Below are 15,772 nucleotides of genomic sequence, written 5' to 3' on the forward strand. Positions count from 1 at the left end.
TATTTGGATTGCTAGAAATGATTACATTTTTAAAGCTACTTGTTTGTCTGCTCATGCTCTTACAAGGAAAATTGATCTTATGCTATTATCGTGGTTCTCTACAGCTACTGAGGGTCCAAGAGCGAAATTGGTGGAGCCCTGTGAAGCCCTCCGCAGATGTCTGGACTTTGCTGGCCCTCAGGGGGAGGAGACTGGAGGGGGCTTCCCCTCTAACGAGTCAGGAGGAGACACAGCTTCAGACCATGGGGTAGTCATTCTGAGTTCTCCAGACGCTGTGTTGTGGCGGCCTGTGTTTCGTTGTTTTTATTTTTTTGCTTGATTCCCTGTGTTTCTTGTTCTTTTTGTCACCACATCTTGTGGTATGTTTGTAGCCCTGTTTCTGCTCTGTGTCTGTGTGTGGAGCTTTGTGGGTGTCTATGATGGTTCCTTTTTTTAATTGAAGTGGTTTATCCACCTTTTCAAAAAAAAAAATAAAGAAAGACAAATGAGAAGACCAGGCATGCAAGAGAGTACAACTGACTTAGAAAAAAGAGGAGGAGAACAACACAAAATAGAGGGAGAATTGATCCACTAAGCTAATTCAACTATTTAAGTTGGTAACATGACGAGGGTAAGTTAATTTATACTCTATAAATCAATATATGGGTGAATTTTTTGATAGGACATCAAACTATAGCCTTTTTTCATTTTGGGGTTTAAACTTCAATTTGAATTAAAATGATTACCAAACTTCAATTTTGTTTCACCAAAAGATCATTCAATAGATTTTGGCCTATTTTTGATAATGTAATGTCAAAATTTCCCTATTAACAGGTGAGATAGAATTATCAACTAAATAGCCAATGTGCTATATATATGGTGATAAAGAATTTCTGACATATACAACATCAAAAATATGCTTGAATCTCTCAGGTAATCACTCGATGAAATAAAATTGAAGTTGGATAACCACTTTGATTCAAATTGAAGTTTGGAAGCCAAAATGAAAAAGAGCCATAGTTTAATACCCTATTAAAAAATTTATCCCATCAACATACTCTATAAATCAACAAATTCTAGTCACAACTCGGCAAGGCAGGCTTTGGACATAGGCTATTAAGGCAAATCACCATGCCCCTTAATCTAATAAGGCCCTATAATTCATGATTTTTTAAAATTATATTTAAAATTAAAAGTGATGATAATAATAATAATAATATATTTACTCAACCATATTATTAAAAATCTTAAATATTTTTAAAATATAAAATTTAGTTCACTTAATTGATTCATGATAAGATAAAATTATATCAGGGGCCCTGATTTTTTTGGCCTCGTAAGTCATGATATTTCCAAACAAAAATATTTAAAATTTATTTATTTATAATAATAATTATTATAATTATTTTTATTACCAACATAATCATACTAGTAAGAATCATAAATATAAAACTTCTTTTTTTTAAGTGCCACTCACAAAGGGTTGATAGGCAGTGGCTTAACATCATATGAGGGTGATTAAAGTCATATAATGTGCACCCCAAAAAATATTTAAGAAATCAAAGTGAGTTCATATATCTTTTACCATGTTACTTTGGAGAGAAGAAAAATGACATCCTCCCACATAAGACCCATGAATATTAAATGAACAGTAATGGTACATGATTTATACTGTTCAATGTATGCATAATACTAAAACAATATTATTGACAAGGGATTCAACCTTAGGTCAACCCGTTCGCCATTCTCATAATATAAAACTTTGATTTATCATATAATCCATATTTTTATTTTTATTATATAATTTATTAAAAATTATTTAAAATTTTTTGTAATTTTGCTTATGGCCTCATTTACTCCAAAATAGGGCTTGCAACTGAGGTTAATGATCCGAATAAACTTGTTTAACAATCTTTCTTTTATTGTACTTAATATAAAATGTTTCTAACTATAAAATAATTCTTTATTTTATCGTTAAAGTGGATAAACAAATAAAGTTTGGGACGATATCTCATAGACAAAAAATGAACGAACATGTGACCATACTAATTATGAAAAAAAAAGCACAAACAGAACAAAAACTTTACGTAACCAAACTAACCCAAACAAAGTACAAGAACAAACAGACAAACATAAGATGGTAAACAGAACAATTAATGATAAAAGATAACTGAATTTACACAGTACCAAAGAAAGTGGACAATGGGCTCTAAGAAAATGGTGAGAACAGTAAACTTTTCATTTGGATAGGCATATTCATTATTGGCATTATTGGTTTATTGTCTATATTTCTCATAAAGGAGTTGGAATCAAATTTTCATTAAATGAATGAAAACAAGGCCACCAGAATCAACAATACACAATTTTTGTAATCAATTCTGAAATCAGAAGAGGAATTCTTTTCATTCTCAAACTCATTCTATAGGTAAAACATGCAACAATGGCTTTGATTCTCCAAGAAATAAGCTTCTGCTGATTGCTGATGATAGATAAAAGCATCTGAGGATCCATCTATAATGTAATGAACTTTCTGCTTGTTGCCAAGAAATAACCGCCAGCAACTCCAAACTCTTCCTAAGGAGTTCGATCGGGAAAAACAAGCCAATTTTTTTATTTCTCCTGGGGGCTGGGGGGTTTTATCTTAACATGTTGAGCCTTTATCCTTTGGAGATTTGCTTAGTCACAGATAGCATAAAGCTAATACAAGTCCAATTCTTTGAAGAGAAAAGCCCAAAATTCTTGTGCAAAACAATATGTGAATCAGCTGGGCATCTCATCCTCTTGATAATGAAGTGTGGTCCCTGCACAGAGCAATTCACTAATATCAAAACCTCCTCCACCTCCTGAATAAACAACCGAGTCACATGAACTATTAAGAGTAATACATTACCACTTGCTGCAGTATAGTCACTGATAAAATGGCTGGAAGTTGGTTTGGACAATGAGATCAACTCAGGGAAACTGCAAAAATGAGAACTAGAAAGAGTACACCTCGAGAGTTATTTACACAATGAAAGACATGAGATAACTAGGAAACATCTTTTCCTCTGTTGTCCTGTGCCAAGATATTATAACAAGAACAAGTCTTTTTTAACCATAGGAAGCACAATGAACATGGACAGATAAAACAAAGGCACACATCAAGCGTGAAAGAAGCACAAGCAGAACTAGATTTTATCAAATAAGAATATGTTACAGCTAGTGTTCTAATTACAAACACACAAGGGAAAAGGCAGTGATAATGACATACTCCAAGACATTCCATACATGTTGCTTACAATATTAGTTAGTTTACATGATTCAATGCATCATAATACAAGCATAGATAACAGATTGAAAGCAAAAAAAATAAAATAAAATAAATAAAATAAAATAAAAAATCCTTCTACTTTGCTATCTAAAGAAAACAATGGCGCAGAATACATAAAAACTGTTAAGTCTTAGTTAAAATTCTTTGACAAAGACAATGGGTATTTAATAAAAGAAATGTTCTGTTCATTATATTTTCCACGAAAGAAAGAAATAAAAGAGAAATTAAAACAAGATAATAGCAGTTAGAAGGTGGCACCAAAAGGTATAAAATGTGTCAAGCAAGCAAGCAAGCAAAACGGCTGATGAAATTCACCACCAAAAGGACAGAATTTGTGGCAATGCATTTGATCATAACTTGCCATGAGAGTACTACTACTTTAAGCAGGAACAGGGATTACCATTTATGCTTTCATGATGTTATAGACAAGGTGCTAGTAGTGTCCTTCTAGGGCTGCTTTCTATGGATCTTTCCGAGATGCTAGAGACAAGGTGGAAATACTCTCCTCCTGGCCCACATCGCCTTTCTAGCTTAGGGCATCCACTGATTTCAAGCCTTTTAAGAGTAGGAAGCCGCTGTTGGAGGCCTTCAGGGAATGACTTCAGCGCTGGACAATCTTCAATAGATAGCTCTTCAAGGGAAGTGAGGCCTTGCATCCCTTCTGGTAGAGACTCCAGCACAGGGCATTTAAATAACGCTAGTTTAAATAATGAAGTGAGGTGTCCCATATTTGAACATAAAGACTTGATGCTTGGACAATTGAAAACAGACAAGCTTTTGAGTGATGTGGGGCACTTGGGCAATTCTATCAGCGCATCACAAGCAGAAACAGAAAGATCCTCTAGAAACGGTAGACCACAATCTCTTTGTGATGATGCACCAGAATCTCTCAACATTTCATCCGGCCAGGACAATAGCTCTTCACAATGACCCATGCTGAGAGTTTCGAGAGAGGTGAGGTTATGCAAAGCCGCTGATAATGAGAACTGATGGCAATCATCAATATCTAAATAATGAAGTGATGAGCTTAAGGGTCTTGTCTCCTCCTTGTCTTCCAGCAGCAAAGTCAACTCATCACATCTCTCTAGCGACAACGCTGCAAGAGATTTCAAATGCTTGAAGAAGCCCTTCTCCTTGGACATGTGTGCGATTTGTGTCCCGCAGTATGATTCTGTTATGGATAAATCTATAAGAGTTGGAATTTGTGGTGGCATGGTTGTCAACTTCGGGCAACGAGTGATCCTCAAATTAGCAAGGCATGGAAACATGGGTGGAGCAGTTTCTCTATCCTCCCCTGGATACCACCCTTCCAGATTAGCCATTTCACGCAATTTCAGAAACCTCAATGCAGGGAATAATGATAATGCATCGCCTGTCGTGCTATTAATAATGTATTTGATGCTATCCATTCTACGAATAGTGAGTTCTTCAAGATAAAGTAATTGCTCCAGGGGCGGGAGTTGTTGGCATCCTTGGCAACCTTCTAGTCTGATCCTTACTAAATTTTGAAGTTGCTGTCCGTCTCTAATCCACATTGAAAACTGTGTGCCCGGATAATCATGCAGACTGAGCACTTTTAATGCAGCGTGAGGTTTCAGGGCTTCCAACACTTGTTCTGCATTTGCCACTGATGCTCCCCAAGACAGGGACAATGAGTTAATGTTTTGTCTGCTACTCATATTAGCTTCTTTTGCCTCATCCGCATTCTTCACCTCGTGGAGGTCATACAACCCAAGTTCACCGTCAAGATTCCAATGCTTTAACTCTCCTATCTTGTTCCCCGCTTTCTCAGAGACAATGTATTTTGTCAATGTTTTCAAGCAACGCAATCGACTTAAACCAGACCGCATGATTTTTAGTTCTGGACACCTACTAATATAAAGATGTCTAAGACTGTTCATGTACACTATGCTCATGGGAAGTTTAGTAAGATAATAACAATGATTCAGGTTCAATGTTTGCAAATTTATAAGCATACAGATTGATTCTGGTAGTTCCTTTATTTTAGTACCAAAAAGATTAAGATATCTTAGATGGTGCAAATATTGTATTGATGTAGACAGCTCGTCAACATTTGCTTCATAACGAATCTTTAACACTCTGACTAACTTCAACTTTGACAATCCAATGAAGTTTGTTTGGACATTTAATGCAGTGCGAACACTAGGGGGGCAATCACCCATATTATATCCTATATCAAAATTTAATTCGAAATGGCGGGTCCTTTTTGAAATTTTCATGAATTCGTTTCTTTCAGCCAATGTGGAGCACTCATCTCCAGTAACAAATTGTGCAAGGTCATGGATGAGATCATGCATCTTACAATGTCCACAATCATAACTAGCATATTGTAGAAGAGATCTCCATATCAATTCACTGAAAATCTCATGGCCTTCAACTTCTATATCTTTTCCAGTTTGAGATGGAATAAACCCATGAGCGATCCAAAATTGAACCAGCATATCTACTTTAATAAAACTATCCTTCGGGAATAGGGCACAAAAGGCAAAACATTTCTTCACTTCAGAAGGCAAATTAACATAGCTTAGCCACAATTCTGGTCTGATTTTATCTGTAGCACGTGGTATATCCCATATTTCATTATCTAACACAGCTTGCCATTGACTTTCTTCGATCTTGGATTGCATGAGACTCCCCATTACTTGTATTGCAAGAGGTAACCCTTTGCACTTATTGACAATTTTTTTACCAATCTCTAGGAATTTTGGTTGTCTTGATACACTTGTGGTGAATGCTCTTTGTTCGAACAAAGCCCAGGAGCTTTCTTCTGATAAACCCTGAAGAGTATAAGATTTCCTTGCACCCATTATCCCTTGAGCAGTTCTCATTGCGTGTGGTTATTAAAATTCTGCTTCCTTCTGCTCCATCGAGAAGCAGATGTCTAAGTGCACCCCACTTCATGTGATCTTCATTCCAAACATCATCCAAGACAAGCAGATACCTCTTCTGCCCCAGGAGTTGTCGTAGATCCCGCTGTAGCAGTTCCATGGGTTCATGTATCATTGTAAGACTTTCCCAGAGGCTGTGTGTATGATGTTTCCAGCGAGCTTTGTCACATTAAAATCATCAGAGACACATACCCATATGCGTAGTTGGAAGTGGCTCTCTATATCTTTAACTCCGTAGACCAACTGAGCAAGTGTTGTCTTGCCTAAACCGCCCATACCGACTATGGAAACCACTGTCACTTTCTCTTCAAAATGATCACGTATCAGCATCTGCATTATTTGCTCTTTCTCTTCATCTCTGCCAATTACTTCTGATTCAATTACATGAGACTGTGTTTGTGGCCTATTCCTCCAAGGTCTGTTGTTGTTATTGTTGTTGTCTGCAACCTTAAAATTGAACTTGTGCATCTCTTCTATGATACCATCTATTCTTTGGTTGATGCTTCTAAGCTTGTGCCCCAACTGAAGTTGAAACAGGAGTGGGTTATGATCAAGAGAGAAAAAGTCACGCACCTTGCTTTTCAAGGGACCGTAAAACTGGGCCTTGCGCTGGATGAGTAGGACATGTGTGTTGGCCTGGTCGAGGATGTCATCAGCATCGTAGGCAACATCTCTGAGCAGCATCAGCCAGGACTTGACAGTCTGATCCATGAGCTGCCTCTCCTCTGCATCTTCAACCAGAGGCTGGATTTGGAGTAAATACCTACGGAGCTTCTCCAGCTCCTCATCAACTCCTCCCCAAATTGGGCGTAGATATTGAAGGACAGGAGGTGCTGTTAAGTCGATGATCAGTCCCAGGGCTTTCACGAGAATAGCTTCCACGGCCATTGTTCCCGATGAGAGATCTCAGGAAAGAAAGACGACTCGGTTGATTGAACCCACTTCTTGACCAGATATTATTGGGGGTGAGACCGTCCACAGATATTATCGGGAGATCGGTTTGGTAGGTGACTTGTCAATGTCAACAACTCCATGGCCACCAATATTTAAAAATAGTAATATTTTGTACAGTCACTTTTTTTTTAAAAAAAAAAATTTGTCTGGTTGATCCCCTATTTATTAATGTGCCTTTTTGAGGTATTTAAAAAAATAAAGAAATTGAAATGACAAAAGAATAGGAGAATTAAATAGACACATTTAGAAAAAGTGGGAGATTGTATGAGTATTGTATTACTTTAAAAACATAGTTAATAAATGTAACACTTTAGATTTATGATGAATAATAAATAATAAAATATACAATAAACTTATAAATTATTAAATAAGATAAATATTTATAAGTCATTTTTTAAAAGAAATTGGTGTATTAATCTATGTATTTATTTTAATTATTAATACATTTTTTTAATTTTTATTTATTTTTAAGGACCATTTTTTAATTAAAATTTTAATGAAATCTCAAAATTAATTCAAAAATAAATAAATCACGTGTTATTTAAAAACAAAAGGGCACAAATACATATTTGCGATATACAAGAAAAATATCAACTAAAGGTGGAGGAAACACTAATACACATCAAATACAAAATTAAGAAAATACACCACAATTGAATTTTTATTAATTTTTTTTCAAAGCGGATCATTAGATGCTGTTTGTTTAGAAAAGTAATTAGATAAATGAAGACGGAATTAAAAGATAGGAAAAATGATAAAACATTCTAAAAAAATTATAAGACAACAAAAGGAAAATAAAAATAGAAAAATATATAAAAGACAACTTCTACTAGAAATTGGGTGAGAATAAAGAAAAAAACTACTAATACTTTTGAAATAGTCCGCATAAAAACCATTGATTTGAGATGGCATGATACATTTATATATTCTTCTTTTTGTCAAGCCACTGGTAGCCCATTGGTAATGACACCATGCAGTGGTGGGCAAAGTGCTAGATCGTAATTATTTGTGATGAAGTACTGTTGTAGACTATTTATCACTATTCTTGAGCTAGATATTGTTGACATTATTTTTAAATTGGTTCTATTCTTGGGCATACGTAGTGTTTACAATACTGTTTAAATGAGTCCCATGAGTCTTTTGTGAGAGGTGTTGCATCTCTCCACTCTATAGTTGCATGGAATAGGAAATTTATTAGTCTGATTTGATTTCTGAAAATCTTTTTGGTGTTCATGGTACTTGCCTAAACTGCCATGTGGGACAGCGCTTGTCACCTTTGTAAATATATATTCTTCCTTTCTATTTTGCACTAACAAGCATTGTTATACTATAGTGCAATGGTGCAATATTTTTTTCTTTGTGTTTAATATTTTTCCATTATAGTTAATATTATATTATTATTATTTATTATTCATTATTTTTATTTACTATTTTTCAATTCTATTTAGGGTTTATCTTTAAACTGTTTTGCATTCATTAGAACAACTCAGTTAAAGGAATGACAATTGAGAAAACACTAACTATTTCAAATCACTTCCCGTCTTTGGTTAAAAGTTGTGTTCCGCCATTCATCCCAAACATCACAATACAATAGTACAATGGATGTTTAATGTAAGCTTTTAAAAATGAGCAAAGTTTTTCGTCAATTTAAATAAAAAATTCAAGGATTGGCAAATGAAGTTGAAAGCTTCAAAGAACTTGTTGTTACTTTCCTTCTTTTAGCATGGTTCATTGAGGTTACTAAAAAAAAAGAATATAAATAGGATTGCTAAATGAGTTGAGCCTTTCTCATTCGGCTCAATAAGTGGATAAGTTGAGATTAAATACACTTATCTTGTTTGGTAATTTTTTTTTTAGAAAGTGGACAAACCACATGCTTTCATTAATAAAAAAAAACAACAAAGTAGTCCACTAGTGGTGGAAGCCAACGAAGTACAACAAAAGAACAACATAACAAAAAACTAGAGGAAAGAAAAAGAGCAGGACGAGATATAAGAATGGTAACATATAACAAAACCCCTAACCAAGCCAGGAGCATGGTTGTGAGCAAACTATGGACCCCGCTCTCTAAATTGCTTATTACGTATTGTCGGATCGTGTAAGCTTATCAAGGAACTCCAAATTACGCTTAGCTGTCATAACAGACCCTTCCAACCTAGCTTTCTTTGTTTCCAAAGCTACTACAATCCATGTCAAATACATATAAATGGTTTTGGCGATCACATAAGAAAATACAGAATAATTATCTTAAAAAGTGTGTGTGTTTCTTTACAGCCAAAGATTCCATATTATAGCCCTAGTGTCCCTCTTAGAAGAGGGATGTTGGGTGCGCTACCAGCCCCATAACTCTTGCAAGAAAAATGGTGGTGCAGAGAGTTTGAAAGTTTGGGTAAAAACCATCCAAATACTGTTAGCATCTAACATAGAAGGAGAAGGTGGTTGGAGGATTCGATTGCAGAATGATAGAGGACATAAGTGGTCGTAGGAAGTTTGTTACACCTTCTTACAGCCAGAATGTCTAAAGTAGGGATATAATTGTCCCATGCTAGACAGTTAAAAAGGTTGACTTTCTTTGGGCATAAACTTTTCTAGATAACATTGGATGTCTCACGGAGGATACCTCCATGTCTAATTAACCCATAAAGATTTAATAGTGAACTTTCCATTAGTTGTAAAGTTCCACTTTTTTAGTGTCACAAGCCAGTGTTCCTTGGGTGAGACTCCCATGGTTGAGTTTCTAAAGCGCAAGCTGATGAGGAACCATGTAAAATTAGCAAAGTGTAATAATTCCTTAATTGTAGCAAAAGGGTGTTGTGCAGAACTAAAGAGATCTGGCCAAAGGTACATTGGTGCATAATTGTTCACCCATTTGTCATACTAAAAATAGGTGGTGGAACCATCTACGATGTTGGGGGAAGTGTAGGCCCTAGAGCCCAGTAGGGATATGAGGAGGCCATTCCAGAGGAAAGACTTCTTACGTGAAGACAGGTAGAAAATGTCCCAAAGTTGGTGAGTCCTAGTAATAAACCAGAAAACCTTAGTTTCACACCAAGGGCTTCCAAAAGAGATTTTCCACCACCATTTTCCAAGAATGGTGGCATTAAAATTTTCTATATTCAAAATACCCTGACCCCCTTCTCTTGAGGCAAACATAAGAGTTTCCAATTTACTAACCGGGCTTAAGGTCTTTCGATATCTGGCTAGTCTAAAGAAAGTCCCTTCTTATTCGATCGATGGATTTCACCATCCAACTTGGAAGTTTGTAAATGGATATCCAATATGAAAGCATAGACGACAGGACTGAGTTGACCAAGGTGGATCTACCACCTAATGAAAGGAATCTAGCCTTCTAGATGGTTAATTTGGACTTAAATTTTGCAATTAATACTTCCCAGGCCTATCATTTTGGTCTACTCCCAGAGATAGGTATCCCCCAAAATACTTTACTTGGAGAGAACCTTTTACACATTTCATAGTTTAAGCTAATAAGCTCGCAAGCAATTGATCAGTTGAGGTTGAGAAAATGTTTGTTTTATGAAAGTTGATGGTCAACTTGGACAAATCTTCAAAGAGGTACAGGATTAGCTTAATAATTTTCAAATCCTGAATCTTCCCTATAGTTAGGACTAACAGATCATTTGTATATTGTAGGTAACACATTCTCTCTAAAGGTCCAAATGGCAATCCAAACAGGACACCAAAGTCTAGGGCGTGGTTAAACATAAGGCTTAGAATATGAAAGACCAGGGAAAACAAAAGTGATGAGAAGGGATCTCCTTGCTTTAGGCCTTTGAGCTGTCTAACATAACCTTTCTGGACTCTGTTCAAAAGGAAATTTGTTTTTGAAGAAATCAAAATCTATTTCACTCACCCAATCCACCTTGACCCAAATCCATATGCCACTACGAGCTGTTGGAGAAAATTTCAATCAACTATATCAAAAGCTTTTGAAATTTCAACCTTGATAATGTGACTTAATAGTCTTCTCTTATGGAGACTAAAAATTAGCTTTTATGCAGTAACAATGTTATCTAGGATGCATCATCCTTTGATGTAAGCTGACTGTGAGAGATCTACTAGCGATTCTATGACTTGCTCAACCTCGTAGCAAGGAGTTTGGACAGGATTTTAAGGGATAAATTAATGAGACTACTTGGCCTAAAATCTGATGGATTTGTTAGGAATCAAGGCAATGCTAGCCTAGTTGATTCTTTCTAAGTTGATTGATCCCTCAAAGAAACCATCACAAAGATTGGCCAAATCATGTTCCCCTATGTTCCAATATTTTTGGAAAAAGGAAAGTGGGAAGTCATCTGGCCTAAATGCCTTATTAGCCCCTAGGTCAAAAGTATTGTTTTTAACTTCATTCTTGGTGAAAGGGAAATGCTTCAATAAATTCAATAAGGCTTGATTTCTTACATTTGATATTTATATAGAAATACTTTTTTTTTTTAAATAATTCACATGTATGGTAGTGCACCAATTAGGGTAGCTTATCGACGTCCTATAAAATTATTAATTCGGTAAGATGTCACATGAGTCGATTAGAGTCATACCACGTATATGCCAAGAGATTTTCAAGAACCAAATCGAGCTAATAAATCTCTCCTATTAGCTACAATATATATATATAGTATTCTACAATATGTGCACAATACTGCCGACCTATAAATTTGATCCTTGGTCTATCCATTCACTATTTAATATAACAACCCATTGCACTGCACTAGGCGGTGGTTGTTAAGAAAATCCATATCATAAAGATTATTTTAATAAGGGTTTATATGAAAATTTCCTTCACAATAAAAGAAATAAATTCTAATTATGTTCTATATGGAGGCTTTAATCATTACCATGACCCTATTAGAGAATTAATTATTAATAGATTGTGATTAATTGTATTATCCCTATAATTAGTTGTAATCCCCTAATTGTAGGATAATCTCCCTAATTGATTGTAATTTCCTAATTCTAGGATAGTTTACTATTTCTGTATTTTGACAAACTCATGACAATGCCCAACTTTGTGTATAAATACTTATTCTAAATCAATGAAATGCAACCCATTGTTTTCTTAGTACTCTTCTCTGTATCTTCAACATGGTATCAAGAGCCTAATCTTCATGGGCATACATATATATATATATATATATTCTTCTCGATCAGCATCCCTCAAAACCATTTTTTTTCAATGGCTTCTAATGCGACCTCCTTTCCCACCAGTGATCCTATCACTATCCAAAACTCCTAGGATCCTCAACATCCCCTTCTTACAATCAATTCATCCAATATTACCAAATTGTCTTCAACCAATTATCTCACCTGGAGCCTTTAAATCCAATCTCTTCTTGAAGGCTATGATCTTCATCACTTCATCGATGGCACTCATACTCCACCACCACCCACCGTCATTGTTAATAGTGTTGCATCAACCAATCTGGCATACACAACTTGGAAGCATCAAGACTGTCTCATCTTTAGTGCTCTCCTTGGTGCTATGTCTGTTTCCCTGCAACCACTTATTGCTCGCACCACCACTTCCTTTGATGCATGGCAAACCTTGGCTCATACCTACTCCAAACCATCTTGTGGTCATATTAAACAATTGAAGGCACAATTAAAGTAGTGTGTAAAGGGTTCAAAATCAATTATTAAATATATGCAGGCGATCAAAACTCATGTTGATAAACTTGTTCTTCTAGGGAAGCCAATTGATGATGAGGATCTTATTGATCGGGTTCTTAACGGACTCAGTGATGAGTACAAATCCGTTATTGATGTGATTAATGCCCATGACATGTCCATTTCTTTTGCTGAACTCCATGAGGAACTTCTCAAGAAAGAAGCCTCTCTTCAGACTGCTTCACCATCTTCTCTATAACTACCGACAATGGCAAAGCCCACAGTCTTTTGGAATTATCCAAATAGGTGTCCACACCAATCCCAACAACCACATCCCACCACTATATCTTTTTCTCCTGATCAATGCCAACCTAAACCCGGAGATAGTCAAACTTTACAATGACTTCTACCTGGGTAGGGCAAATCTAGAAAGGGTAAATTGGGCAAATATTGTCCTTATTCCTAAGAAATTTGGAGCTTCGGAACTCGGCGACTTTCGCTCTATCAGCCTGATCAACTTCACTCTCAAAATAATCTCCAAACTACTGGCTCACAAACTTCGTAGTGTTATTAACTCCTTGGTGGACAACTACCAGTCAGCCTTCATTAAGGGGCGAAGCATCGCCGATAACATCATGACTGTTGAAGAGCTAATCTTTAGCATTCAACAAAGTAATTTGGATGGACATATCTCAAAGTTGATTTCTACAAAGCTTTCGATATGGTTGACTGAGAGTTCCTTTTATATGTTTTAAAGGCAAGAGGATTCGGGAGGCGGTGGACTTCTTGGATTCTCAACATCCTTGAAACTTCCAAGGCAAATATCCTCATCAATGGCCTTCCTGCCGGATATGTTCGCTATAAGTGTGGCTTAAGACAAGGGGATCCTCTATTGCCCTTATTGTGTTGTCTTGGTAGTAGATGTTCTTAGCTCCATGTGTAACCATGCACTCTCATCTGGGGTGTTAGTCGGGGTTCCCTTGGGTAACCAACAAAGAATGTGCCACCTCTAATATACGGATGATTTGCTTCTTATCACTACTGGAGGTATTGAAGATTTGAGAACCTTCAAACTTATTTTGTTGCTCTTCAAAGGTCTGTCTGGACTTGCAGTTAACTTCTTCAAGAGCTGTCTTTTTTCGCCACACCAAAGAGGACCTCGATGGAGGCGGAGTCTCTCACTCTCAATTGTGCGGCCGGTCAACTTCCAGTTACATACCTAGGTGTACCTCTCTCTAGGAAAAACCCTAGATGACATGATTGGCTAAGCCTTACACAAACAGTTAGCGCTCACCTAGCGACTTGGAAAGCCTATTTCTTGTCGTTAGATGGTCGTCTTACCCTGGTTAATCTGGTCCTTTCCTTAATCCGGACCTATTGGATGACAGTTTTTGAGCTTCCCAATTGGGTAAGACGGAAAATTGACTCTATTCATCGTGACTTTTTGTGGAGTGGAAGAGAAATTTCTATAAACTTAAATGTCACTTGGTCATGTGGGCACAAATCTGCAAATCCAAAAAACAAGGGGGTTGGGGAGTTCTCAATATGAGAGATTTTAATCATGCTCTCCTTGGAAAATGGTGGTGGAAACTCTCGAATTCAGATACAGCTTGCTGGTCTAATGTCATAAACTTCAACTATGCTCACTTTGAAGGAATCATCACACTCTTTTACTCTACTCCTCTCAGAAAGTCCTTGTTGAAATCAATTCTCAACTGCAAGCCGGTTTTCCTCACCAGCATAGGGTCTGGAGACCTAAAATTTCTATGGCTGCAATTACAAGGATAACATATCTTCAAATGAAATTTAAAAGAAGCCTGTTGTAAATCTAATCTTCAGAATCTTCAGGCAGTCCTTTTTGGTTTCCAGCCAAGTGGCAGAACAAGCAAATGAAATGAACTGGTTGACATGAAAAACGAGAAAAACTTCTGCCAAGCTAGTAAATGCTTTCTCAGAAGTTTTGAATTGCCTTCTTTTTTGTGATCAGTGAATTGAACAGGTCAGAAGATAAATGGGAACCATTAGAATCAACTTGGTCCAATTGTTATATAAGGCCTCTTCCGTATGCCGCAATAAGAAGAGCTTCAGCTCAACCTGTGGAAGCAAAGATGCTGATAATACTCCATGAAGAAGGATGTTTGTTACAGTGTGTATACAATGTAAACCAGTTTTGGGGGAATTTGTTGATAATATATGCCATGATCTTTCTTCCTCTTTAATTGATGGATCAAAGATGGGAACAGAGCTGAAGAAACTTCCCTGCTATCATCCTGCCAAAAATTCTTTACAATTAATAGAAATCTCCAACAATCATCTAGGATTAGTAAGTTTACTCTTGAAGTAAAGCAGAAGTAAGGAACGGCTTAATAAGTCAAAGATAACAGATTAAAGATTATGATCATAATCAACTTAATACAAGAAATAACGCCTCGAAATAAAAAGAAAAAATGAACTTCTTCAGCAATGCCTCCAAGTAAAAAGAAAAAAGCGAACTTCTTGAACTATACCTCAAAAAAAAAAAGAACACCAGTTCTTATGTTCTTTTATTTTTTATACATACTCCTGTGAATGGTGTTTTCATGGCAGATACTCCAACAAAAGCCAGAAAGGCTAGCATACTTGAATGACTTCAACACCAAAGCAATGGATTATGGTAAACTTCAACACTATAATGGAAGCAATTGGCAACATCTTCTAAAGATGGGCAGATGCCATAATTCTAAAATGATTTCTCCATAAACAGAATGGATCAATCATGATTCATCATTTCAAGAACTACCAGTCATAGAAGATAGCCAGCATAATCTGATATAGACATAACTATGTGCTGTCAGCTACCTCAAAACCATGATTCAACAATGCATAGTTGTACATAAATGTGATAAAATAGTTGCACTTGCACAAACCTTACTAGAAGAGCTTTGAGAGAGTTCATAGTGATTTTTCCATTCATGTGATGTCACTGGCACAACTGAAAATCCTGATGTAACTAGAACAC

The 15,772-nt window shown here is 36.2% G+C and overlaps 2 protein-coding genes across 4 annotated transcripts; both read right to left on the reverse strand.

The window, feature by feature from the left end:
- Window positions 1–2,278: 2,278 nt before the first annotated feature.
- Window positions 2,279–5,975, reverse strand: LOC120264814 (disease resistance protein RGA2-like). Of its 3 annotated transcripts, none has more exons than XM_039272664.1 (3): window positions 3,690–5,975; window positions 2,870–2,940; window positions 2,279–2,780 (listed from the first exon to the last, which is right to left on the reverse strand). In XM_039272664.1, the coding sequence occupies exon 1, from the start codon at window positions 5,947–5,949 to the stop codon at window positions 3,709–3,711; it is 2,241 nt and encodes a 746-aa protein (XP_039128598.1). In that variant the 5' UTR covers window positions 5,950–5,975; the 3' UTR covers window positions 2,279–2,780; window positions 2,870–2,940; window positions 3,690–3,708. The 3 variants fall into 3 exon arrangements, with proteins under 3 accessions (XP_039128598.1, XP_039128597.1, XP_039128596.1); XM_039272663.1 differs by having other exon boundaries at window positions 2,870–2,955; XM_039272662.1 differs by having other exon boundaries at window positions 2,870–3,034.
- LOC120264815 (putative disease resistance protein RGA3) lies at window positions 5,971–7,250 on the reverse strand. The gene is given in 2 exon segments (XM_039272665.1): window positions 5,971–6,319; window positions 6,322–7,250. Coding segments are annotated over 2 exon segments (1,089 nt in total). The 5' UTR covers window positions 7,087–7,250; the 3' UTR covers window positions 5,971–5,995.
- Window positions 7,251–15,772: the final 8,522 nt, after the last annotated feature.

Source organism: Dioscorea cayenensis, chromosome 7 (genome assembly GCF_009730915.1).
Source record: "Dioscorea cayenensis subsp. rotundata cultivar TDr96_F1 chromosome 7, TDr96_F1_v2_PseudoChromosome.rev07_lg8_w22 25.fasta, whole genome shotgun sequence".
NCBI lineage: Eukaryota > Viridiplantae > Streptophyta > Magnoliopsida > Dioscoreales > Dioscoreaceae > Dioscorea > Dioscorea cayenensis.

Excerpts from the sequence above, each read along its gene's own strand:
- LOC120264814 (XM_039272664.1), bottom strand. The coding sequence starts at position 5,949 with ATGGGGAGTCTCATGCAATCCAAGATCGAAGAAAGTCAATGGCAAGCT.